This window comes from Pantherophis guttatus, chromosome 6, assembly GCF_059756535.1.
Source record: "Pantherophis guttatus breed Tessera chromosome 6, ASM5975653v1, whole genome shotgun sequence".
Taxonomy (NCBI): Eukaryota; Metazoa; Chordata; class Lepidosauria; order Squamata; family Colubridae; genus Pantherophis; species Pantherophis guttatus.
The window spans coordinates 83,805,196-83,832,639 of record NC_142068.1 but is presented as its reverse complement, the minus strand read 5'-3'; the positions used below and the strand labels follow the sequence as shown (position 1 = coordinate 83,832,639).

Below are 27,444 nucleotides of genomic sequence, written 5' to 3'. Positions count from 1 at the left end.
GGTGTTCCCATGCCAGACTGACTAGGATTTAACAGTGCAAAAATCTGATTTCCATGTTCAGAGACGATTGGCATGGGTGGGGTTTGGTGACAATCTGGTTCTTGGGCTGGGACCAATGCTATGGTCAGGGATTATCTACCGTATTTTTCAGAATATAAGACACACTTTTCCCCCCTAAAAGAGGGTGGAAATGTTGGTGCGTCTTATACACCGAATACAGCCATTTTTTACCTCCCGAAGCCCCCACCCACTCACCCCATTTTTGGAAAAAATGGGCCCATTTTTCATAAAAACAGGGTGCGCAGAGGGCTTGGGAGGCCTGCAGAGTTCTCTTGGGGGTGTTTTTGCCCTCCCCCAGCCCCCAGGAGCACTCTGCAGGCCTCCCAAACCCTCTGCGTGCCCCATTTTTCGCAAAAACGGGAAGCGCGGAGGGTTTGGGAGGCCTGCAGAGTGCTCCTGGGGGCCGAGGAGGGCAAAAACTTTTTCTTACTTACCTCATCGAAATCTTGATGCGTCGTATAGTCCAAAAAATACGGCATTTTTCTTTGCTTATATCCCACTTTTCCTTTAGAATCTCAGAGCAGTGTTCCTCCTTCCTATTTATCCCCCCATAGCAATTCAGAGAAATGAATTGGTGAGGGGGGGGGATTACAAGAGAGACTGGCTAAAGGCCATCTAATGAGCTTCTATGGCTGAGTGGGTATTTGACTCTGAGTTTGCAGTGTCAATTCCACATAAGCAGTATGCACAGAGTGGAAAGGTGTTTTATTTTAAACAGAGAACAAAAACACCAGGCTCTAGATGTTCTATCAAACTTCCAAATCAGCTGAATTTTGGCAGAAGCAAAAGCCCATAACATATGGTGTGTTCCATATTTCAGTTAAAACAAGTCTGCAGGAATCCCAGAGTGAATGGAGGGTGAGCAGGGCAAAGCTGGTGAACATCATTCCATCTTTCTCCTTTCAAAACATAGATATAGGTAGTGCTATTGGTGCTGCTGTTGTGTCCTCTGCATGACCTGCACACCTATTCCTCTATGAACTCAGCAGGTCAAGTGTGGCCTTATTCCACTGCCCTGCTCATCCTAGATCTGTGATAGCGAACCTGTGGCACGCAGAGCCCTCTCTGTGGGCACGTGCGCCGTCGCCAGCTGCTGTTCCGGGTTCCATCGCATTCATGTGAGCACCGGAACCTGGAAGAGAGCAGCTGGCCGGTGTGCATGTGCATGACGGAACCCAGAAGATCAGCTGCCCGCTGCGTCCATGCTCACCGGCTAATTGCTCTCCAGCGCATGCACATATGCACACATACGCCAGCTCCAGTTTTGGCACTTGGTGCCGAAAAGGTTAGCTGTCACTGTCCTAGATCTTCTTAGTGTCTTCCCTTCCCTCCTACTACCTCAGCCACAGTCAACATGTAGGCCGCACATATCCTGCCATTCTGTCTGCTCCAAATTTTTACCAGTGTTTTCCGTCTCTTTGCCATCTTAGAATTGCCAAAGAAACCCCTCATACTTTTTCCTTTATTTCTACTCCCCTCTGCTTGGAACCACCATATTTTGGTTATGTATTCAGATCAAAAATGCCTATTTTATTTGATGGCCCCAAGCCATGTGATTTTTTTTCTGATGAATTTTTTCAAACAAAAACCATTTTAAATATCCCTACTTTACGTTCTGCAGTTGGAAAAATGATTGCATTGGTATGTTTTTTTTCATTTTCTTTAATAGAAACCAGGAAAAATGTACAGCATATGCTGATACTCATAATGTTCAGAATTGACATTAAATTTTGTTACTTTAAATCGGGGTGTCAAACTCATGGCGTCATGGTGGCGTCACATGACATATCGGGACTTTTACCCCCTTTGTTAAACTGTGCGTGGCTAGCATGTGACACAACCGGCCCATAGGCCGGGAGTTTGACAGCCCTGCTTTAAATTATATACAAATATGATGGCAGAATTCTGAATTTCCTAGAAAGTCTGTATCACTTCAGATTTGATATAGGGAGTATCATTTATTAATGCTTTATTTTATAGGTAGAGTTGCTATAAAATCTTAACTCCAAAGTTGAATCCTCAGCATGACAATGGCTCCAATTGTCCAATAATTTCAAGCAGCTGCTTGACAGTAAAAATTGACAAGAAAAAGAAGTGTTGATTTAGGAAATAATTGTATGCATAATATGCACCACTGATTTCTAAAATAATATTAGTAATCATTAGAATATATGCCTTCACACACGAATAGCTTCATTTGTACTTACATAATTCCAATAAATTTCACTCACCATGTGCTTCAACTCACATTCCGCCAGCAATTATCAAACCAATCAATATCTACCCTTAAAAAAACAGAGGTCCTATTTTCTTCTTTGCACTGCCAATCCGGTTTACAGACTCTAACAGTACACAGAACTGCAATCAGCAAACACTCCATGACCTTCAATTACTACCTTGGCTTAAAGCCACAAAACCAGTGTATTACTGCTTGTTAACAGTGTGTCCTGTCTTATAGTGAAAGTAGTCAGGGTGGTTTAAAGCAAAAAGGCAGCTTTTGCTTGTTAAAGAAAACTGAATATATGAAGTTTGTTACTTCATATATTATGAAAATATATTTAAAGTAACAGTGATTGTTAAGAGCATGTCCAGATTGCACAATTAAATATGAAGATTACCAGGAGTAAAAAAGGATATTGGTTCAAGCATCATGGAAAAAAAATAAGACCTTGTGTTGGTAGACACTGTTCTTAAGACTAAAGTACAACTGAGTAAGAGAGAAGCCGAGTAAGACCAGAACATACCAATGCACACCACATGGATCATTTGTTCCTTAACCTCTAGAGCAGTGTTGGCGAACCTTTTCGGCACTGAGTGCTGAAATGGGAGCACATGCATGCATATGTACACATGCCAGAAACTGGAAGAGCAGCCACCCAGTGCGCATGCGTGCGCCGGGAGGATGATTTTCCAGTTTCCGGCGTGTGCATGCACACCAGCCACCTGGTCTTCTGGTTTCTAGCATGCATGCGTGCGTAAAGACCAGGTGGCCAGTACACATGCACACGCCGGAAACTGGAAGATTATCTTCCCAGCACGTGCACACGCATCGGGCAGCTGCTCTTCCGGTTTCCGGCATTCTTTCGCATGTGAAGACCAGCTGGCCAGAATATGGAAGAGAAACGGGCAACGGCTCGCATGCCCAGAGAGATGGCTCTGTGTGCCACTTCCAGCACGCGTGCCATAGGTTCGCCATCACGGCTCTAGAGGAACAGAAAAATATATGTACCTCTGATAGGGAACTGCTTTGTACTGCCAATAGCAATGCTTTCATTGCAGCTCCTTTGCTGGTATAGAACAAAATGAATAGCCAGCTGGAATTCTTTTATCTGCAGGCTGGCTAACAGACAGCACTGAATTGTGATTCATTTCTGAAAGAATAATAGCATAAATAAATCAGAGAACACTGCAAAATTAAAAATGCACACTTCTTTCCAACATTTTTTCTTTCAGCATAAATTTTAATCATTAAAAATAGGTAATCAACAATTAAAAACATCTAGACTATATGAGTATGTGTGTGTGTAGTATGTATATACACACACACACACACACACGTAGTCTAGATGTTTTTAATTGTTGATTACCTTATTTTTAATGATTAAACTTTATGCTGAAAGAAAAAACTTGGACCAAGGCAATAATAGAATGGATCCCACTTGATAAAAAATGTCCATGAAAGAGAGCTAAAACAAGATGGATTAACAACATCAAGTATTATGGCCCCAATTGGCTCATTACCATATTGGTTGGAAACATGTTATATTTAAAGATGCCTTTAAATATAACACACACACACACACAGTTTGTTCTAGGAGGTCTTATCAGCTCATTCTGTTTCCTTTATTTCTAGAGCAAATATTTCTATCAATTTGAATTTCATAAAGAATTCCTGTGGAAACAATGATTATCTAATCTAGCCTCACTGTAGCTAATGGTTAGTACATTAGAAAGCTAAATGTTACTATATTTGTCAATTATACTTTTAGAAGCAATACAATGACAGTGATGGTTACAGCATGTCTAGTCTAGTTCTAAAGATTATTTAACTGAGAACTCTGTGTACAAATGTTCTGTTAATAATATCTTCTTGAAGATTACCTTCTACAAGAGTTGATGTACTATTTCAGTTTAAGATCTTAGAGCTGGTTTTATCAATTTATTTGTTCATAAAATTTTGTATACAAGCCATATCAGAAAGATTTTGAGCTGTTTAAAATATAAGAAGGCATATTATGCCTATAAGCCGCCTGGGAAAGCCAAGAGAAATCATCAAAAAAGCAAACATTAGAATATTTTGGACATATGATGCAACACCCAGAAAAATACGGCATCCTTCACTTAATCCTCCAGGGAAAGATTGAAGGCAAATGAGGTCCAGGCAGAAGAACATCATGGCTTTCAAATCTAAGGGACTGGTTTGGACAAAACTCAACAGCACGTTTTTGTGTGGTTGTTGATAAAAATAGGATTGCCAACATCCGATGATGGATATGACACAAGAAGAAGATAAGCCATAAACTCAATTACCACATCTGAGGGCCATGCACATGTCATTTAAAAATCATATATAGAGTATTTAGAACAAGGCTTTTAAGAACTAAAAAGCCTTCATAAGTTATACTCTCTTGATAACCTTGGAAAAATTAGCTGGAAGGGGGTGTAACATACCCCTGGAGGCCAATTATTCCTAAGATCACAGAGTAAGACCAGAACATTTATTGATGCACATAATCTGGATGCACTATCACAGGAAAATTCTGTTCTTGGACCTAAACCCTGCCTTCCCTTCTTTTCTGGACCAGCTCATCAGATGAGTAAAATCCTTTTGAAGGAGATGGTCCCTAAGATAACTTAGTGCCATGCTGTGAAAGGCTTTCTATAGTAAGAATGAACAATAAATTGGGTCTGGAAGCACACTGTAACTAGTGCAACCTTGCCTCTACTTTCTATACAGTAGTAATAGCTTCCAATTGTTTTCAAATACAGCCTGTATAAAAGTACTGTAAAAAACTACTGAAGCAGTTTAAGGCAGTGGTGAAATGTAAAATTTGTTACTACCGGTTCTGTGGGCATGGCTTGGTGGTGGTGGTAATATGACTGAGTGGGTGTGGCCAATTTTTTTTTTTTTTTTACTTTTAAAAGCATTTTTTCTACCACCTCTTTGGCTGAAGAGGTTGTTAAAAAAATGCTTTTAAAGCCTCTGACAATCCCAGCTGACTTGCCTGATCGGCAGAGGCTTTTTTTCCTTTTAAAAACATTTTTTCTATAATCTCTTAGGCCGAAGAGGTTGTAGAAAAAATGCTTTTAAAAGCCTCTGATGATCCCAGTTGAACAGCGTGATCATCAGATGCTTTTTTTTTTTTTTTTTACTTTTAAAAGCATTTTTTTTGGCCAAAGAGGTTGTAGAAAAAATGCTTTTAAAAATTAAAAAAAATTCTCTGATGATTGCGCGGCTCAGCTGGGCAGTGGGGGGGGGAGAGATTTTTGCTACTGGTTCTCTGAACCACCCACCTCCATTGCTACCGGATCGGGCGATCCGGTCTGAACTGGGAGCATTTCACCCTTGGTTTAAGGCCTGCCTATTGCGCTAGTCCAGGGGGTGGGTAATTAACTTTCTCAAGGGGCCACAATGAGAAACTGGGATTATTGTGGAGGGCTCCTCACCCTGCCCCGCTGCCCTATCCTCCCACTGACACCACCAGCCACCGTCCTGCCTGCCACGCCACTAGGGGTGGATTCTACTTACCTTTACTACCGGTTTACAATGGGGCCGTGTGCGCACGCCTATGCTCATGTGCGTGCTCTTCTGCGCATTTTGATGACATCAGGGACAGTGGGCGGAGCCTCCCACCAGTTTTACTATCGGTTCTATAGAACTGGTGTGAACCAGGGGCAACCCACCACTGCACCCCACCCCACCCCTGCTATCGTGGGCCTGTCAGAAACAGCGGAAGGGCTGGATGTGGCCCACAGGCCATAACATGCTCAGGTCTGCAGTAGCCTAAGCTGAACAAAGCCTTTCCCTGCCAACCTGCAGGAGGCCATAATCATACTACTTATCTTGTCTATTTTACATCATGTCATTTGATAAATTACTCATCCCAAAAATCACCAGCCTTCAAGCCCTATCAGATAGATCAGGAATCAACTTCACAAGAAGACAATCTACTTTTATTGAGCATAGCATATAATAAAGACTGTTGCAAGGAAGATTGTGCTGCACTTCCACTTCTTATGTGAATTATGAAAATGTCTGTCTGAACCTCTTGTACATGTTTTCTACTTGTTCTCAACTGGTATCTTAATTGGGGTAAAGAAATCCCTCCTTCCTGCTCTCTCATTTTATGTGTGCCCTCTCTCCATGCAGGTCTTTCATGTTGGAAAAATAGTCCATCCAGGCCACCAACACTTGCTAGATCTAGCAAAGTCAAACTTAATTCAGCTTCACTTCTTGTTATTATAGCACAGCATCCTGGATCAGCATCAGAATTCAAGTTTGAAGAATCAAAAAATAATTATTTTGATCGTCTTTTTCCTGTTGCACTGTGATGATAGCCCTGTTCCAATATTTGAGGGGCACCTACAAAAATGAGGGGGTCAAACTATTTTCCGAAGCACCAATAGGCAAGAGAAGAAACAATGGTTGGAAATTTAACCAAGGAGAGAAGCAATCTAGGAGAAATTTCCTAAGTGAGAGCAATTAACCAATGGAATAACTTGGCTTCATATGTTGTGGGTGCTCCATTGAAGGTTTTCAAAAAAAGACTGGACAACCATTTGTCTGAGATGATATAGGGCAGGAGTGTCAAACTGGTGGCCCTTCGACCAGATGCATCACTTGCAGGCCACACCCTCCCCAGCTCTGCAAAGGCAAAACACATCGTGATACGTCACGTGACGTGATCGAGTTTAGACACGGGTGATATAGGGTCTCCTGCTCAAGCAGGGGTTTGGACAGGAAGACTCTTGAGGTCCCTTCCAACTTTATTATTCTATGTTCTAATGTAATAATCCCCAACCTTTTGGGCACCAGGGATCAGTTCCGTGGAGATACGTTTTTCTATGGACCAGATGGGGCATGGTTTTATGTGCTGCCTGCATCCTATGGGCGGGGCTTCACTTGCTTGCATGGCCCAGATTCTGGCATGACCGGTGTTGGTCCACGGACTGGGGGTTGGGGACCTCTGTTCTAATGGATTTGCCAAGTTAAGACTTTGTATTTAGATATAATAAGCAAAAAATTCACTCAGTATTTGATCTCAACTTGACATTAAAATGTGAAATTCTACTGCTGGGAGTATTCTAATCCTTCATTTAAAGTCTTATTTTCACAGAACAACAATAGAGCTGGAAGGGATCTTGGAGGTCTTCTAGTTGAAACTCCTGCTCAAGCAGTAGACCCTATACTATTTCAGACAAGTCCAGTCTCTTCTTAAAATTGATATTAGGCTGATTGGTTTGTAGTTTCCTGGATCTGTTTCTTCCCCCTTTTTTGAAGATGAGAGCCACATTAGCTCTTTTCCAATCCTCAAGTAATACCCCGGTGCTCCAGAATTTTTGAAAGATATGCCACAATGGTTTTGAGATAACATCTGCCAGCTCCTTCAGAACTGGGATGTAATCTGTCAGGTCTCAGTGATTTATATTCATCAAGATCAGACAGGTGTTCTCTTACCATTTTATTGCTTATTTTAATGTTTACTTCTAGCCTGTCTTTTATGGTTATGTTTTTAGTAGGTTGGGCTATAGTTTCTTTTTGTGTGAAGACTGATGCAAAGAATAAATTAAGCAGCTCTGCTGTCTCTCTATTGCCTGTTACTTCCTGCCATCTTCTCTCTTTAGTGGACCAACTGTTTTCTTGACCTCTTTGTTATTTATATGTTGAAAGACACTTTTTAAAAAAATTATTTTTGACTTCTGTTGCAAGTCTTTGCTCATTCTGAGCCTTTGCTTTCCTGACTTCATCTTTGTAGATTTGGGCTATCTGGCGATATTATGTGCTTCTTTCCATTTTTTGTACTTATCCTTTTTGTCTTTCAGTTTATCAGAGAGATCTTTGTGCAATCATACTGGTTTCGTCTTGGATTTTTTGTTTGTTTTTTTCAGTGGTATTGTGCTTGCCTGGGCTTTTATGACAATATTTTTCAGAGTTTCCCATGCTTCTTGAATTGTTTTCCCCTTTAGAATTTTCATCCATGGAATCTTTCCTAGCTTCGCTCAGAGTTTGTTAAAATTAACTCTTTTAAAGTTTAAGACACTTGTTGGATTATGTTCTATTGCTTGTGTTTGCATTATATTGAATTCCAATATGATGTGGTCACTCTTGCTCAAAGTTCTGGCAAGTTCAACTCCCTCTATCACTTTTTCTCTGTTAATAATAATTAGGTCCAGTATAGCTTTTCATCTAGTTCCCTCCTCTACCTTTTGGATGACAAAGTTGTCAGCTAACTTGGTTAGGAATCTGTTTGACCTCACACTTTCTGCAGAGTTTGTCTCCCAGTTGATATCAGGATAGTTAAAGTCTCCCGTTACTACTGTAGTATATTTCTTACTTACATTTGTTAACGTACGATATAGATCAGGGGTGTCAAACACGATTTCATTGCGGGCTGCCTAAGGGTTGTGTTTGACCTGGGGGGGGTGTGTGACCAGCTCAATGTCACTCGTGTCGGGGGTGCCTGTGGTGGCCAGAGCGCTCTGCTAGTGAAAACGGGCTCCCGAGCTCCGTTTTGGCTGTGATGGCTTCCTGCAACCTTCTGCCAGTGAAAATGGAGCTTGGGAGTGCCGCCTGCGGCCCTTGTGAGTTCCATTTTCAGCTGTGCTAGCCTCCTGCAACCATCTATCAGTGAAAATGGAGCTCAGGGGGCCATGCACAGCCCCCCTGAGGTCCGTTTTCTCGGACAAAGGCATTGCAGCCCAGTCCTTTGCTGTTTCTAGGGCAGCCCTGTGGGCCAGATCTAAGCACCCCATGAGTTTGACATCCCTGATATAGATGATATATATCTATATTATATACACACGCATATATGAGCTATAATGTAGTAGCTCAAATGATCTATTACTGCATAATTCACAAAGTGTATATTATATAGATTCTTCTATAAATAGAAAAGATCAGTTAACATTGCAAAAAGTTCTGGGCATGAACCATTTTTTACACAGAACAACTGGTTTTGGGTTATCCATGCCCAGACTAAAACATACACTTCAGATGCTTTTTTTTCCACACTGGAATTGAAATGCTACTCTCCCATGTAGAAATGTTTTAGTTATTCTGTCCTGTTTTACCTGCTGTGAGATTGCATTATCTTTTGAATGATCCTTTCTGGGCTAGTTCAACAGGAGGGACCAGTCCAGTTACCATAACTACTTGCTAAAGTTGGGAGGAGTTTTAGAGCAAAGCAACAAGCATTTAAGGGGCAAATGGTACAGTGAAAATTATTCTGAATCTGCATTTCTAGAATCATAGAGTTGGAAGGGATCTTGGAGTATTCTAGTCCAATCCTCTGTCCAGGGTAGAAGACCTTATAGAATTCCGGATAAATGATTGTCTATACATAGTTTATCTCCAAACTAGTTTAGAGAAGGCTATGATACATACAACAAGAGATAAATTGTTATAAAAGGTTGATTAGACAGTAAGTTATAGATGAAAATTCGCTGTGAGGAACCACTGGACACAGTGCTGCTTTTGCAAAAAAACAAAATAAAAAAAACAAAATTTGTTCCTGGACTATTAACTTAATCTCATCAATAGTTTAAGTTTCACCTGAACAAGCAACACTACCTATCAATCAACACTTTCTCCTGGGAACATTACTTTTTAATGTGAATTATTATCAAGTTGAGTGATAAGTGGCACCAGGTAAGTACTTGGATGATGAGAAGTGTACAAATCCTATTGTTTCACAGCTGTTCTTCTAAGCAGATTCAAATTCAAGTATTTCCTTCAGCTACTACAGGTAGTCCTCGAGTTACGAATGTAATGGAGCCTGCCCATTCCATTCTTAACCTGAGGATTTGTGGGAGTGAATCGCGTACCTTGAATGAGATCACTCCCTGTTTTTGCCCACACATTTGATAATCGAATGTATGGCTCGTTAAGTGAACATGAGGTACCTCAGGGTGGGAAAGGGCATGGGGGAGGCTAGTGATGGAACAGGCCACCTGCTTAAGAACACCCAAATCCTCTCCAACCTACAGATACATCATTCTCCCTCCCTTAGGGTCCCCCAATTGCTCCTCCCCATCTTGCCATGCTGGGTGAGGACTTGCCTCTCCTCTCAGCTCAAGAAAGTAGAACTCTTGAAACAATTGGCATTTCAAAAGAAAACTTTTAATGAGCGAAAGTGTTAGCAAGACAAGGAAAGCAGGATCTGAGGATTCCTGTGCAATTCCGCTAGGTTAAAACAGATAGAAACCCTTCCCCTCAGTCTGGTGTAGAATAAACCAATCTGCAAGTGTGAAGTTGTTTTGAGAACTGCAGGCTGAAAAGGTGATAAGAAGTTATTCCCTTGCTGAAGGCTCTGGTGCTGAGACAAAAGAGATGGCCCTCAATTTGTTCCGTCCCCCCTTATATTACTAGGAAGGTAAATCAAAGTACAGATAAGAACGCAACAGGAAAAAGGTTATAAAGTGAGGAATGCATCCAGCCCCCTGCCCCTGAATGGCAGCATCCCGATAGGGATCTATGGGACCTGACACTTACCTTTCGTCGCGCCCTCAAAACACTTTAATTCCATCAAGCAGGGCTTGCCTAAAATATTATTTTAATGGGTTATTTTATGTTATTTTAGATCATAGGCCAAACTATTTAATAATTTTAAATTGTTTTTAACTTTTATATTGTTGGTTTTTTATCCTGGCTGTACACCGCCCTGAGTCCTTCAGGAGAAGGGCAGTATATAAATTTAATAAAACTAAACTAAACTAAACTAAACTAAACTAAACTAAACTAAACTAAACTAAACTAAACTAAACTAAACTAAACCTTAGTAAGATCTTCTCCACTCCAGCCTGTTTCTTTCCTGCTTCTTCCTTTCTCATCAACAAAGGGCTTGATGAGGCCTCCGGTGATGAAAAAGGAGGCCTCGTCAAGCAGATTTCTGGTGAGAAAGGAGCTCTGGAAGGACATGTACGGGCCTCCTTTTTTGTCACTAGAGGCTTCGTCAAGCGGATCTCCTGCAAGAAAAAAGGCAGAAAGGCATGTGTGGGCCTCCAGGCCTCCTTTTTCGTCGCCGGAGGTCTCGTCAAGCAGATCTCCTGCAAGAAAGGAGGCCTGGAGGGTCACACACGGCCCTCCAGGCCTTTCTCGTTGGCAAACCACTTGAGGATTGCATCCCTGTAGGCTTTGGCAGACGTTTTCAAAAAGCTTTGCTGGTAGGAACAGAGCTTCGGAGGGAGGCATCCACCCCTCCACTGGTGCCAACAAAGGCTTTTTGCAAAGGGCTGCCAAAGCCTACAGGAACCTTCTCCCTGAAGGCTTCTGCAAGGAAATGGCAAACGAAGGGAAGGCCTGAATGATCAAAGCTTTTCCTCTGTTTGCAAATGTCCAGGCCTCAATTCACAGAGAATAGAGGCCTAAAGTACCAGATCACGCAAGACCAGTAGCATGAGATCTCGCACTACTGATCTCGCAGTACATTAGGCCTCTGTTCTCTGCGAATGTATCAAAAACCTGAAGCAATGAGGCAGGCAAAGAAACCGCGACAGAGAGATCATCTTTGAAAGGTGAGTCTCCACAGGCAAAGTGTCTATGAAGACCTGGCCAGGGGTGAGAAATAGGCAGAGCAAATGTTGCAGAGCCTCTGCGATCATTCGTAAGAGCGAACATCTGCAACGGTGCTGCAATATTCATAATTTCGGGACTTGTTTGTAAACGCTGGGGGGGAGGGGGGTGCTTATCACGTAACTTCAAACATTTGCTAAGGGAAGGCTCGTAACCCAGGGATTACCCAGTCCTTATAATTGTATTGTAATATTTGATCTTAGTAATGTTTACCAACTTCCAATGTTCATTTTGGCTGAGTAAACTTATTTATCTTTTTATTGAGTACAAATAAAAACCTTTTACTATTGCACAGATTTAGTGCTGCAGTGGTTTGTCTGCTACACTATCAGTGACCTATGCTAATTATCTCCTTGCCTACTATACTCTAAGGCAATCTCCATAGACTAAATTACACATTATATATTTATTGTTATAGTATTTATGTATGCTTTCAATGTAGTATACTGGGTGAAGAATGGATTAGAAAGAGAAAGAATTGCTCCATTTTCTTGATGCCTTTGTTTTTCAAATCAGCCCTCCTTTTTTAAAAGAACATTTCCTCCTCCACTCAAATAAGGCTAATTTGCTTACTTGGGGGAAATTCTTTTAATTCATTTTAAGTGTCTACATCAGGGGTGTCAAATTCAATTTCATTGATGGCTGCAATTTCATTGATGTGGTTGACGAGGGGGGGGGGGTAATGCCACTCCCCAAACTGCTGGCATGTTTCCTTTTTAGCACTAAATAGACCGGACCAAAGCCATGCTGGCCCGATGTTTGTTCTTTGCACTGTGTAGACCGGGCCGAAGTGATGCGGGGCGGTCCCTTGCATTTTCCAGGACGGCCCCATGGGCTGGATCCGACTACATTGCAGGCTGGATCTAGGCCGCAGGCCTTGTGTTTGACACTCCTGGTTTACACCCCCCCCCAAAAAGAACCTTGTTTTGGTTAAGAACTTAGGAGTAACTAATGACATTGTCTAAATAAAGGTTCACAATATTTTAATATCCCTGAGAACTGCGGGCTTATTCCAGGTGACATGAGCCTTACCTCACCAAGGGGTGAGGTAATTCTGGAGGCATGGTACAGTAACTTCACCCGTCCTAATGTTCATTCTATCAGGCTAAAATTACATTTTTCAGTAGGCAGCCAGGAGAGGTAGTTTATATTCCTCATTGTTTGCAAGATGATGAAAAAAGGGTATCTGAAAACACAGTTTTAAAATTAGAAACCAGCCTATCTCTTCTCAGCTACGGTCCTTATGCCCTCAGGGCAAATGTATGTTTTAAGTTCAACAAAGGCTAAGACTAGGGCTCCCATATTTGAGCTGCAAAATCACTAGAAAATAATAGTTCGATGCTTTAGTATTCCTCTGCTGCCATTAGTGTTATTTCCCAGACCAAAAGGCTTGTTCTGATTCCCCCCCCAATTTATATTAAAACAAGAACAAGCTACTTTGTATATCCTGATTTGATCCCATCAAACTCTGTAATGATTTTTTTCTCTTCAGCCTTAATCTCATTACTGTTCTACTATCAGTTAGTTCACACAGATCTTACTTTAGTTACTTAATCTTGGCTGTTTGACTTTGGATCTATTTTGTTTTCAAATTAGGCAATTTGTCTTATCTTGCAATACTTTGAAAGTTGCTCCCCAAATCTTAAACCAGTTTCCAAAGCAAACCAATGGAAAGATCTTTCTGTTCAAGTAGTAGTGGTGAAATGGCATGGAGAGAATGATAGCAGCAGTAGGAAAATATCGTACTAGTGAGCCCTAAGTAAGTTAAAACTGGTTATATTCTATGTTTTCTACCTTCTCAACATATAGTAGTGGCCAAAATTATGGAAACCTTTTGGGGAAAGTATATTTTTTGTGGTTTGATGGCTACTAACACTTTTTTTTTTTTGGAGTTTCAAGATAATCATATTCCAGTGCTAGAATGGCCTGGGAATAGCCCAGACCTTAACTCAATTGAAAATCTATGGAGCCAACTAAAGAAACTTGTTAGTCAGAAGCGACCCAGCAATAAAACCCAGTTCATAGAAGCAATCATTCAATCACATTATAACAGCTGTAGATCTAAAATACTTGATTCACTCCATGGGAAGGCCATAATTCATGCTAAAGGTTACCCAACTAAGTATTAACTGACATGGTGATAATTTTGGACATCTCATTTTTTCTACGTGTTTCACTTTTCTTCTTTATACTGTAACTGCTATTCTAATAACAAATTCTTCATAAAAATTATTGCATTACATTCTTGATTAAATTATCTTTCCATTGACATATAATTTTAGGGTACTACTAAAAAAAAAAGTGGTATTATTAGCTAGTTTTAGAAAATATACTTTTCCCAAAAGGTTTTCACAATTTTGGCCACTACTGTAGCTTTAGAAGCTTTTGGACATCAAGCCAACTTGTTACTTTGACCTTGTTTATCTGTTCTTTTAATTTATATTTGCTCAAAGACTTTAATTAATGTTTACAGTCAAACATTTTGCAGCATACCAACTAGAGATAAGAATGTACCCATTTTTCTTCTTTCTGTGGCTGCCTATAATTCCAGCTGCTGACAACAGTGCTGCTACTGTATTGCTGCTACTCAACATAAAGGGACAGGAGAAGAGTTGGCTTTAAGGTAATTGTTCTACATAGTGCTTTTCAGACATTGGTCCATGAGGCAACACTGTTTACAAAGTCAAAATCACTTACAGTTTTTATGAAAATGTTAATGGATTTAGAGGGGTGTGTGTAAAAATCTCATTTTCCTAAACTAGAAGCAAAATATTTGAAAGTGATAGGTAGATTTCTGTAAAACACTGTATTTGCAATGGGGAAAAAACAACATACCAAGACTAACAAGTTATCAGACATCATAATTTAGAGGACATTACTTTCTATCTTACCAAGATTATTATCTGGGATATCTGAATTCCATTTTGTAAGTCAAAATGAGGGAGGCATTAAAACACAATTGAAGTTTCTATGTTATCTGGTGAAGGGATTCTTCAAATACCACTATCTAGAAAATTGTCAAGTTTCCAGATGCTTTCAAATCGTAGACTTCATGTCAATGTTAAACACATCATGCAGTTGGACCTTTTAAACAACAAAACAACTGAGCAAAATATTGAGGCTTCATAGAAAAGACAGAAACTATTGTCAAAAAACCTCAACATCTGAACAAGATCGTATAATCTTGTTAAGGATAATGATACTTAAAATGGCAAAAAGAAATCAAATATGGTTATATAATTATTTCCTTATACATGCCATGCAATGGAGTGATTAAAGAAATGTCAGTATACAGAACAATGTAGAATAATAGATTCAACTGCAGTAGACACAGTATACAATAATTAAGAATATACAATAGTATAGAGAATGCCAAATTGCATTAAATTTGGAGTATTAGCAATTGGCAAAATGCAACACAGATGAAATTCCATAACAAAAAACATGAAAGATGACAACAGAACATATATTTTACTCATATATTATGAAAATATCTATTTCTTCAATATTTAAAAACTCACAAAAAAAGAAAGAGGAAAAAATGACTCCCCCGGAAGGAAAATTACAGGGTTACTAGTAATATTTATAAAGGAGGAAGAAGTTGAGTAACTGCACATCCTTTTCAAAACAACTTGCCATGCAGCAATATGTAACAAGGAAAATATACAGAAAGAAAGTGCACAAGGAAATGCTATCTTGTACTATGTCTGGAGGAGATTACTGATCTCTTCCAGACATGGTACAAAATAATATTTCCTGTTGTACTATTTTACTAATATCAGAAACAATGAAACTGTAATCGATATAAACATATTTCTGCAGAAAAATTGTACTTTCTAATTACTACTACGGCCTACAGATGTTTATATTCCACTTAATTAAGAAAAGAAAAGAAGAAGAAAAAAAGTCACAGCCACCTCAGATGGACACTAGGTATTTTCTAACTTTATAGACTTATTACAGAACACATGCATGTGTAATTTTCCAATTCTGATAGTGTTCCCTCTAAATCATTACATCTAGGACATACTATATGCCTTAATTGTTTTAATGTCATGGTCAAATGCATATGAGCAATCACATTCCTTACTGAAAATGTTTTTAATTTCATGTACCTTAGTGAATTTTGTGCTTTCTATAGTATTTGTAATACAAGAACAATTTGGACAGCATGGTTCCAAAAAACCTTCAGAAACTTTAACATTATAAAATACTTCATCTGGATATGAACAATTGGACATCACTGTGGTAATGCACTTCACAAAGAAATGTATGTTTTGGGCCAATCATTCTCTTTTACCCCAACTCACCTCACTGGGTTCTTGTGGAGAAAAAAGTAGGAGGAAGGAGTATCAAGTATGTTTGCTACCTTATTTATAAAAAAATACAAATGGAATAAAAAATAAAAATCTAGATTCTAAATGGGCCAACTACCTCACTAATATTTTATAATCTTAACAGCAAAGCAGCAACAATCATAAAGTTCATAGTTTGAAAAAGCAGTGTTAACATTAGAAACATATACAGTAATTGGATCATTGATTAAATTAAGACAACACATATATTTATGGACACAATGAATGTGTACCATTAAGAATCACAAGTTGATCAACTTAACATTTTAAAATGTAATTCATAGTATATGATTTCCTTCAAAAAGAAATAGTACTCTTTCATAAAAGAATCCCACTTTATCAGGATTAGCTATCATGACGGCACTCTTTCCTGTAGTTTAAATGAAGAAAATATCTCTCTTGATTATTTCCAGAGAGATTTTAAATGTGCAACTATGTGCATTACATACTTTTACAAAGCATACAGACTGAGAGGTCCTTGGTGCTCTCTGATTTTGAGTGTTTTGTTGCAGACATTTCATTCCCCAAACTAGGTAACATCATCAGTGCATCATGTCCAAGTTCAGAGAGCACCAAGGACCCCTCATTTCAACCCCGAGCTACAAATATTCTCCTTTATTGGCATACAGAATGATTTTCACTTGTTTTGCATTTAGGCTAAGTTTTACTTTCCTTCCCCCATTTTTCCACTAAATAATTCAGTTACATAAAAAGATCCAATCCAGAACTGCAATACCGGGAAGGCAGAGATTCTTTTTAAACTGAAATTAATTTAAACTAAATTAATATTAAAAACAAATATTCTTTATTTTAAAAATATACACAACATAGATTCAGGAGAGGAAATTGATATTTTAATTAATTAATTTTTAAAATTAACTTTTTAACAAATGTCCAGATCAACAGTCTTTATGTATATACAAGTTTCAAACTGCTTATAGGCAATGACCTGCTTAAAACTAAAATAGAATACAGTACAGATAAAATACAAAACATAGTAATGAAATTTCACAAGCCAGGGAGTGGCCAATGGTGTCACATACAGACATGAACATTTAGCAACTCTTAAGATAATATTGTGATAAAGATCAGCCAACTGGTAAGAAAGGTAGTAGAGTCAAACACTCTGCCTTAAATCTTCTGAAGGATAGGATAAAGCAGGAGAGGCTGCTGATCCTTGTAAAATGAACAATGGAACATTATATGACTCAAAGTTTCTATAGAGCCTATCCCAGAAAGACACAGGAACTGTGAAATAGGGATGTTATGACATACTGCAAATAACACTGAAGAGCACAAAACATCAAGCCTTGTGAAAAAAGAAGGCTCAAGGATTAAAAAAAGACAGAAGGCTGGCCTTGTTCTGTTCTTTTTGCGATCCAGTAGGCTGGAAATTAAACTGCAATCAGCTTGGCAATTAAGTCCTAAATGAATGTCTTACTATATCAAAGCCTAGCAGGAAAATACTCTTCAACAGAAGCCTGAAAAGCAGAGTTTTTTCCATTATGCTTCTTAACCATCTGGATTTAAAATATTCTAAAAAGAACGAGTGAGCCAAGATCTACTGGGGAAAAAGTTAAATTTCTGCCAGAAACTAGAACATGCTTGCAGAAACATTAGCCCCACCTCACTGAAGGGCCAAGGCAGGTCTGAGAAACATTTACAGGCTCTCCAACTTATAAACAACTCTGAGTAGCATATGTATTTAAAAACAATATTGAATACAAATTTTAAAACACCTATCATGATGATTAAATTCCCACATAGTTAACTAACATGGTGCTTCCTAAAGAAGCTCCTATGGAAAGAGTCAGGTCTTCAAGGTACACTTAAAGGATAGCAGGTTGCAACCAACTGGGGGGAGGGGGAAGAGGCAGGACACTGTTTCAGAGGATGAGCATTACGAATGAGAAGGCCTGGTACCTAAATGCCTTAGGGCCGTGATGGTGAACCTATGGCACGCGTGCCAGAGTGGCACACTGAGCCCTCTCTGTGGGCATGTGTGCCGTTGCCAGCTGCTCTTCTGGGTTCCATTGCGCACTGTCAGAAGAGAGCAGCTGTCCGGCGCGCATGCGTGCAACGGAACCCAGAAGAGTAGCTGGCGATGGTACACGTGCCCACAGAGAGGGCTCGGCATGCCACCTCTGGCACACGTGCCATAGATTCGCCATCACGGCCATAAACCAATTCACAATAGGGGCCATAGCTATTAAGAATGCATTGCTGAATTCTTGCATGTGCACCAGCCAGCTGCTTTCTTCTGGGTTCCAGCGCACACGCTTTTCGGTGCTGAAAAGGTTAACCATCACTGCCTTAGGGCTGCACTGTTTTAGATACGGGAGCATGCTCATTCTGTGAATACTGGCTAGGTAGAAACAGTGGCAGAAAGGTGGTCCCTCAGACAGCCAAGCCTTAGGACTTTTAACAGAATAGAATATGTAGCTCAGGGTTGAACCGTGGAGTCCTTGGAACATCACTGCACGGATCCTGTTACCTTAGTTGGGTAATGAAACATCTGCATATTGTGAAATGAAATGTCTGCAAGCAAACAACCAAAGCTCAGAGAGCGCCAAGGACTTCACACCTATGACTTTTGATTGTAACTTCCAGCACAACCAGTTTTCTGAATATGCAGATCTAATCACAACAGAGAATGTGCATGGAAAATTTTAAGGACTGCAGTTATTTCCTTTTGAATACCATCAAAATATTTGAGGGGATCACTCTCTGACAGTGAAACCTGGTAAAGCAGAGAGCAATGTTTGTCCCATTTCTTGTGGCAAAAGAGAGAAGTGCTTGTCCCCTTTCACTGTGATATTGTTTTTTGCAAAGCCTTATCCCACAGCATTGTTGCTGTGCGTAAAAATTGGACTAATTACCCTACCTTAACAGGACAAACCAAACATTGATCAATATTTGTCATAAATCCTGCCTTTTCCTTAAGAGTTCTTTCATTAATTAAGGAGCTTAAAATAGAGAAATGCTTATCAAGCCAATATGTCTGTAATTACTGAAATGGAATGACTACTGTGTGTGCCCTGCATTCAGCCAGAGTATGAAACACCTTATTAACATCCATGAAAAGGATTGACTAACTTGACTCCACTAGTTAACATTTTCTTTTAAAAACACAGGGGAGGAATTTTATATTAATCTGCCTTAGATAAAAACACTAATGTTATTAAATTTTTTGGGAATAGAATAGAATTCTTTATTGGCCAAGTGTGATTGGACACACAAGGAATTTGTCTTATTTGTGTATATGCTCTCAGTGTACATAAGGAGAATAAAATACATTCATAAAGAATAAAAAGATACCACACTAAATAAGCTATCAAATTGTACTAGGAAACAAATAAAAACAATATAAATTGAAAGATACAGGCAACATGGTTATAGTAATAAGTGGGAAGAGATAGATACAAGTAAGGAAGAGAAGAATAATAGTAATACAGTCTTAGTAAATTATTTGATAGTGTTGTAGGAATTAGTTGTTAAGCAGAGTAATGGCATTCAGGAAAAAACTGTCCTTGTGTCTAGTGGTTTTGGTGTGCAGAGCCCTATAGCATCTTTTTGAGGGTAGAAGTTGAAACAATTTATGTCCAGGATCTTCCACCATGAGATGTTCAAGACCCTGCTGCATAAGGCGAGGGTCACTGCTAATATGGGACTTGCAGCCGCGCGTCCCGAGGGCTCTTCCGACCCTCAATATTCTACCAATCTTCTTTTGACTGAGGCGGTCCCACAACATGAGACCATCCCGTCGCCCAAGCTCTTCGTCAACACTGTCCAACGGCAATGGGCTTAGCCGGGGTCCATCCTGACTCCATGTGGGTTAGACAAAAAACTGTACACAGTGGACCAGGTCCTCAAGGACCTCCTTACACTTCCCGTTGTCAATGTTCCTTTGGTACATCTGACCTCGCCTAGCATCCTTCCTTCCGATGCTGCCGAAGGTCTTAAAAACTGAGGACAGGAGGGCTGAAATTTCAACCCGCAAGACACACCCAGCCGCCGCATGGGCCATCAAATCTACCATGGCGGCGTCCTTTTTCACCGGGATGTCCCTCATATGGCTACGTCAGATGCAGTTCAGGATTTCCCAGATGATTCTCGCCTGCATCAGGACGTCAATAAGTTGATTGCCGCCACTGAGTTTTCGGCTAATGCCACACTCAACTCAGCGAAATTTGCATCATGGGCACTGGCATCCAATATTACTTCCAGACACCTCCTCTGGCTGCGCCATTGGCAAGCGGACATGAGGACCAAATGGCGGTTGGCCTCAGCGGCATTTAAAGCGGGCTCCCTCTTTGGTGATGCCTTAGATCCGGTCCTCGTGGAAGGTAGGGACAAGAAGGTACTTCCCTATGCCTCTAGGCGGTCAGATCGGTGATCCGCCTTTCCCTACCGCAGGCATTCCTTTCACTCTTCGGATCCCGGGTTCCAATCCCCGGCCTACTAGCGGCCTTTCAACCACCCCAATGACAGAGTCCCGGACAGGCAGTCCTTCAGGGAACATTTACGACACCCTCAGTCTCAATGTCCTTTTCGGGGCTCCACTTTCCACCCCTACCGCAGGAATAAGGAACGGCTCAGGCCTCGAGCCCATTGGTGGTCGACACGCCAATTTCGCTACCACATGGTGCCATACGACCGACGCCTGGGCTCTCCAGACGGTTTCCCTAGGGGTGACCCTTGAATTTATTTCCGACCATCCACAGAGATTCATTCAATGTTCCAGGTCTCTGGATCCCTCCAAGAGAGCTCTGATGGAAGCTGAGATTCAACACCTTCTGACCATTCGAGCCATCGAACCAGTGCCCCCAGATCATCATAGTTCTGGCTTCTATTCGATTCTATTCTTGGTTCAAAAGAAATCGGGGGGCAGCAGAGCCATACTTGATCTGAAGCGCTTGAATTTACATATACGATACAATCTCTGCATACCATCCTGGCCAGCATCAGAAAGAGAGATTTTTTGGCATCCATTGATCTCCGGGAGGCATATCTCCATGTTCCCATCAGACTCGGCTCATCGGAGATTCCTTAGATTCTGTTACAATGGGGCCCATTTCCAGTATACGGCTTTGCCATTTGGTCTCTCGTCTGTCCCCCGCACTTTCACCAAGCTCCTGGACACCGTTGCTACCCATTTACGGGCAAGGCCGATCAGATTGCTCTGTTACTTGGATGATATTTTAATTCTCTCTTCCTCATCCCAACAGGTGGAACTCGACCTCCAGGTAACGATCAGGATGCTCCAGGAGCACGGCTTCACCGTGAACTGGGAGAAGAGTCATCTCACTCCCTCTACCGATCTTGTCCACCTCAGTGCACGTATCAACACCTTATCTGGCCTAGTCTTCCTTTCTCAAGAGTGCCTGGTCAACATCCGGAATGCCGTGAAGCATATGCAGTCTCTCAGGACAGTTCATCTGCTGTTGCTTTCCCAATTATTGGGTCAGATGATCTCCTGTTTGGCAATCGTTCCGTGAGCAAGGTTACACTCACATCCACTTCAGTGGTTCCTCTTGCCCAGCCAGAAATCTGGCATCAGTACCTCCAACGCCCGGGTCAGGGTTCCTTGCAGGGTACTCACATCCCTGTGCTGGTGGACGTCCCCTGCCCTGGAGAAAGGCTGCTCCTTCCAAGAACTGCAGTGTCTGGTTCTTACCATGGACGCAAGTCTCTTCGGATGGGGGGCCCACCTCCAATCCCACGTGACTCAGGGTGGATGGTCCCACAAGGACTTGCAGAACGACATCAATTGGTTGGAGTTGCGCACCGCCCATCTGGCGCTCCGTTACTTCCAAAGCCAACTGTTGGGCCATCACGTACTTCTGCAGACGGACAACATGATGGCAAAGGCCCATGTGAACAGGCAAGGGGGCACTCGCTCCAGGGTCCTGATGCGTGAAGCTGCGGCACGGGCCTCTGGGCAGAGAGCCATCTGCTTTCTCTTCGAGCAGAATACATCTCCGGCGTCTCCAACATCCGAGCGGACTGGCTGAGCAGGACCTCTATCGATCAAGCGGAGTGGCAGCTGCACCCCAATATCTTTCTACAAATCACAACCATCTTCAGCCGCCCTCAAGTAGACCTCTTTGCCAGCCCGAGAAATGTGCAGGTTCTGCGCTTCTTCACCAGGTTTTGGACGCCAGGAGCCAACGCCCTCCATTGTCACTGGCCTCCGGCCCTACTCTACGCCTTCCTGCTGATCCCTCTGATACTCAGGGTTTTCAGGAAGAAGCGGACGCCATCCTCATCGCCCCGTACTGGCCTCTGCCTTTTATCCGCAACTACAAGTTGGACAAGTTTGCATCGGCCAAGGCGGCTTTTGGTCACAGGGTGCTCCAGCAGGTTCTTCCCGCTGACACAGCGCATGACTCTCCTTACTTCCACCCTAGGGATATTTAGCTTGGGTATATCCCATTCAATGGACTCTCTAAGCAGCGCAAAGGAGAAGGAATATTGGACTTACCCTGAAGGTTCTTTCTCCTTGTGCTGTGTGAGAGTCCATACCCTCCCTTTCTTTCTGCGGGGGTTCCGGATTTGGTTACTTGTTTTTTTTTTCTGTTTGAGTTTCAGCATTCTTCAGATCCGGACCTTCGTTAACGAACTGGAGCCAAGCCGGAAGGGGAGGCGTGTTTAAACAAATCTTAATTCAGTCTTTGGCCAATGACATGAGGACAACCTATTCAATGGACTCTCATGCAGCGCAAGGAGAAAGAACCTTCAGTATAAGTCCAATGTCCTTTCTCAATAAATTTGAAGTTTATTTGTTTATTTATTTCAAGTGTTTGGTAAATAATATAAACACACTAAAATCTTTAAATCATTCCTCCTTCCCAAACCACATTAGTAAACTTAATATTAAATCAAAACTGGACTGTAGTGGAACAATTCCTTACCCTAGATGCAAGTATATCCATCATTTTACACCTTGCATTTTAGATTTTCAGGATGATGTACAGGTAGTCCTCACTTACAACCATAACTGAAACCCACGTTTGTGTTGTTAAGTGGAACATTTGTTAAGTGAGCCTATTTTATGACTTTTCGTGTCACAGTTATTACGTTAACATGGTTGTTAAGTGAATCTGGCTTCCCCATTGACTTTGCTTGTCAGAAGGTCGCAAAAGCTGATCATATGACTCCAGGACACTGCAATCATCATAAATATAAACCAGTTGCCAAACATCTGAATTTTTATCATGTGACCATAGCGATGCTGCAATGGCTGTAAGTGTGAAAAACGGCCATAAGTCACTTTTTTTCAGTGCCATTGTAACTTTGAATTAAATGAACTGTTGTAAGTTGAGGACTAGATGTAATTAGCACCAACTTTTTCTAAACATTCTGAGAAATGAGAACAATGTTTAATTGGAAGCCAATAACTTTGCACAGTGACCCCAAGATGAACAAGAGAAGATCAGAGAGCATCACAAATCTCTGCAGGAAATAAAAAACATGGCTAGTAGACACTTATAAGGTAAAGGTAAAAGTTCACTGCATATGTGTGTTAGTTGTTTCCAGCTCTAGGGGCGGTGCTCATCTCCATTTCTAAGCCGAAGAGCCAGCGCTGTCCAAAGATTTCTCCGTGGTCATGTGCCCGGCATGACTAAACACCAAAGGTGCACGGAATGCTGTTACCTTACCACCAAAGATGGTCCCTATTTTTCTACTTGCATTTTTTACCTGCTTTCGAACTGCTAGGTTGGCAGAAACTGGGACAAGTAACGGAAGCTCACCAGAGACTTATTCCTGACCCTTATTTAGGACAGAAACAAGAACAGCTGAGCTAAGTGGCAGGAATAATACAATAGCAAAAAGTTGTAGAATACTTTCAACATGAAATTTATGAAGGGTCAAAATAGAGGCAAGCCACAGTACATCCCAAATAGAGCAGTATCAATATCCAACCTGATTTTAGAATTGAAAAGGAAAACAGGCTGCATAGTTTTTCTAATCACTGAAGTAAGAATACTAAGTTATATGCCCTCATAACTGGGAGGTTTTTACAAACAAACTGATTTATTAATTGCAAACTGCAAAATAACACTACTATATTTTCTAACGTTTCTCAAGTTAAAACATAAAAGAGGCATCTTACCAGTGCAGGCCACTGAATATGCTTGATTTTTGATCCCTGAGACTGGCTAGGATCCTTCCTCTTTGCCCAGATCAATTGGTATTCCACAAGGAATGCTGCAAAATCTTCATAAACTTTAACCCATTCTCGTTTTTCCCATTCAAGATCATCAAATTCCACATATACCTAGGAACACAAATTAAACAATTATTTGTTTACTTATTTATTAAACAATTATTATTGCATAGCTATGCTACAAAAAGGCTAGCAGAATGCGTTGCTATTTAGAACTTAATATTTAGAATTATTTCATTCTTGATTTTTATTAAGCTCTGATTTTTTTTAAAAAAACACCCTATAAAGTCTAATGCAACATCTGAGAACAAAGAATGCAAATAATACATATCAAAGAGCTGACAAATGTATTCCCTCTTTTTCATAGATGGAGGTTAGAAGCACGAAAAGGGCAGGCAGTCCAACGCCCCCACCTTCGCGCAGGGCAAAGCAAGCCCCCCCAAGGGGTATTACGCTAAACCGAAGACCCCCAGTTGTCCAATAGAGTAATAAAATCCAACACTACCATACACGATGTTGTTAAACAGTCCGAGAGTCAGCCAACCGATAAGAGAAAAAACCATTAATTCGTAGTCAAGAAAGCCGAAGTCAAGAAGCCAGAAAAAACCTAATTATAGCTAAAATAGCCAGAAACACAGGAAGAACTAAGACCCACAAACCCGTCCAAACTGAAGGACTGAGTCAAAAGCTGGGCTGCCCGGCAACAGAGGTGGGATTTAATCTTATTGGCAGACTCAATCCTTCAAGCTGATTGGCCGAGTACTACCCAAACTGGCTGCTATCTCCACCAACAATGGAGAAAAGAGGTGGCCTAACAGAAAAAAAGAAACTGCAAGAAAATGAACTTTTAAAACATTCTCCGCTCATAAATAAGAACACATGTTCAACTGTAAATAACCACAACCAAAATTCTGCATCAAACTTTGACAACACATTATGATAACAGTTCACTTTTTAAAGGACTCTTATTCTGAATATATAAAATTCCTCCAGTTACTATTTAATTCCTACAGGGATAAACTAATGATTTACACTATTATATAATAGTGTTACTGCATGTTAGGGGATACCCACAGGAAAAACTCAAAACGCATCGTCCTATTGCACCCAAAATCTTCTCCTTAGAAGTACATTTGGTTTTAATCTTTAATGCTGTCTAAGAAAGGGAGAGAAGCATCATTAAGAATGAGGCTGTCAGGAGAAATAAAAAATAGCATCCCTCAATTTTATTCTCCTTGCTTGGCAAATAAGCATTAAAAAGCGGAGAGCGACGGCTGCACTTACAATATTTAGCTACAACCAAAATAAGTTTCTTCGTGGTTCATTTGTTAGCCAGCAAGGAAAGTTGTTTATTGATTGCGAGTTAATTAAATTGTGTTTGATTGCCGAATAAATGTGTCCAGAAAAAATAAACTTATTTTAAGACTGAGAAAACATTTGCTCCAAGAGTTGAGGACACTGAGAGCAACTTCAATAATCAATTAAAAAAGCAAATTATTTCTGGTGGTTTTCCTTGGCTCCAGATGAGTCCACAGATGTTACTAATACTGCTCAGTTGTTGTTGTTTATTCAAGGAAATGACTGAAGACTTAGCCTCTATAAATAGTCTGTGTTGAACAACTACAGGCAAGAATAGTTTCAAAGAAGTTGAGAAAACACTAATTCAGTACGAGTCTGTTAAATGTGTTATAACTGTGGTAAACATGTATGAGCAGAATAAAAACGCTTAGTTGCAAAACTTAAATTTCTTGTGAAAATGTAATTTTTAAAAAAAGGCTATGATTATTTATTGCAGAGTCATCAGCAGGCACTTTGTGCAAAATATTTTAATAATGTGTTATTATGGAACCAAGAGTATCAATGGTGAACTTAATTCATTCTTGTGCAGTGTCAATTCCATTTTCCCCCCCTCAGAAACAGAACTTTCTAGACTTGCCCTAATACAAAGCAGTTCAATGGCTTAGCATTGGAAAAGTTTTATAGGTACTCCTTGAGATACAACTGCAATTTGGACATGAATTGCTGTTAATAAGTGCTGCATCATAAAGCATGACTTCATGTGACCACTGGCAATCCAAGTGTCCTGGGTCACTAAAACAGAAATAGAGTCCCAGGTAAGGAGTAAGGTGTGCTACATGGGGGAGGCCCTGGGAGGCAGGGAACAAGTTGGGGGGAGGTGTGTCACATTCTGGCCGTCAGCAAGGAATTCAGACAGAGCTAAAGATGGTTAACTGACAAACTTTATCCAGCAAGCTGTGACAACCGGCACAAAGTGACAAACAGGCAATAGACAAAGTCAATGCTAACGTGGTTAATCCCTCCACCCTTTAAATAGCGTCAACTCCACCCACACCCAGGGCCCGCCCCTATAACCCCCCACCCCTTACGTGGCGTCGTGACGATGCAGCCCAACGTGCAGGCCATGCATGCTGTGGATGCCCCATGCAGGCCTCGCCACCCATCCAGCCCGGGCAGGCTTCGCACGGGCCTGGATACAGCAATACAACTTGCCATGGCCGCCCTGCCACCGGCAAGTGCTTTTCGAGCCGTGGCGGCCTTGTACCACTCAGCTGGCGGCTCCTGGTGTGGCGGATGGGCGTGGCCACGCCTCCCAGCTGGCAGATCCCAGCGTGGTGCATAGGCGAGGCTGTGCCTCCCAGCTGGTGGCTCCAGGAGCGGCATGTAATCAAGGTTCCCATGGAAGTCCAGCCCTCTCGATATGGCGTACAGCTGAGGTCCCCATGAGATTGGCAGCCCTGTGGTGCGATGTGAGCTCAAGAAAGCTGATAAAAGGATACTGGTGGGTATATGCATATGTACAATCATAGGGAGGCTGTGGAAAGTGGCCACATGGTGAGAGGGTGTCCATGAAAAAAGAGGGCAGAGGGCATGTGTGCAGACAAGAGAAAGAGGATGGTGCATTTGTGAACATGAGAAGGCTGGGGAAAGAGGTCATGGGGTGTGTGGGAGCGTCGTCTGTCCAGAGGAGGAGGACAGAGTGATGCATATAAGCAAAGAAAACTCAGGGGGATGGGAGACTTACCTGAACATCTTGCTACCTTTCCTGC

The 27,444-nt window shown here is 41.2% G+C and overlaps 1 protein-coding gene across 7 annotated transcripts in view; it reads right to left on the bottom strand.

Moving 5' to 3' along the window:
- JMJD1C (jumonji domain containing 1C) overlaps nt 1-27,444 on the bottom strand; it is a 127,020-nt gene that overhangs the window by 57,327 nt on the left and 42,249 nt on the right. For all 7 annotated transcript variants that reach the window (XM_087871806.1, XM_060694951.2, XM_087871807.1 and 4 more), the window contains one exon: nt 24,323-24,487. Coding sequence is in view for 2 of the 7 variants with exons in the window: in XM_060694951.2 (XP_060550934.2) it covers nt 24,323-24,487 (165 nt within the window). In the remaining 5 variants the exon portion in view is untranslated. The remainder of the gene's footprint in view (nt 1-24,322; nt 24,488-27,444) is intronic.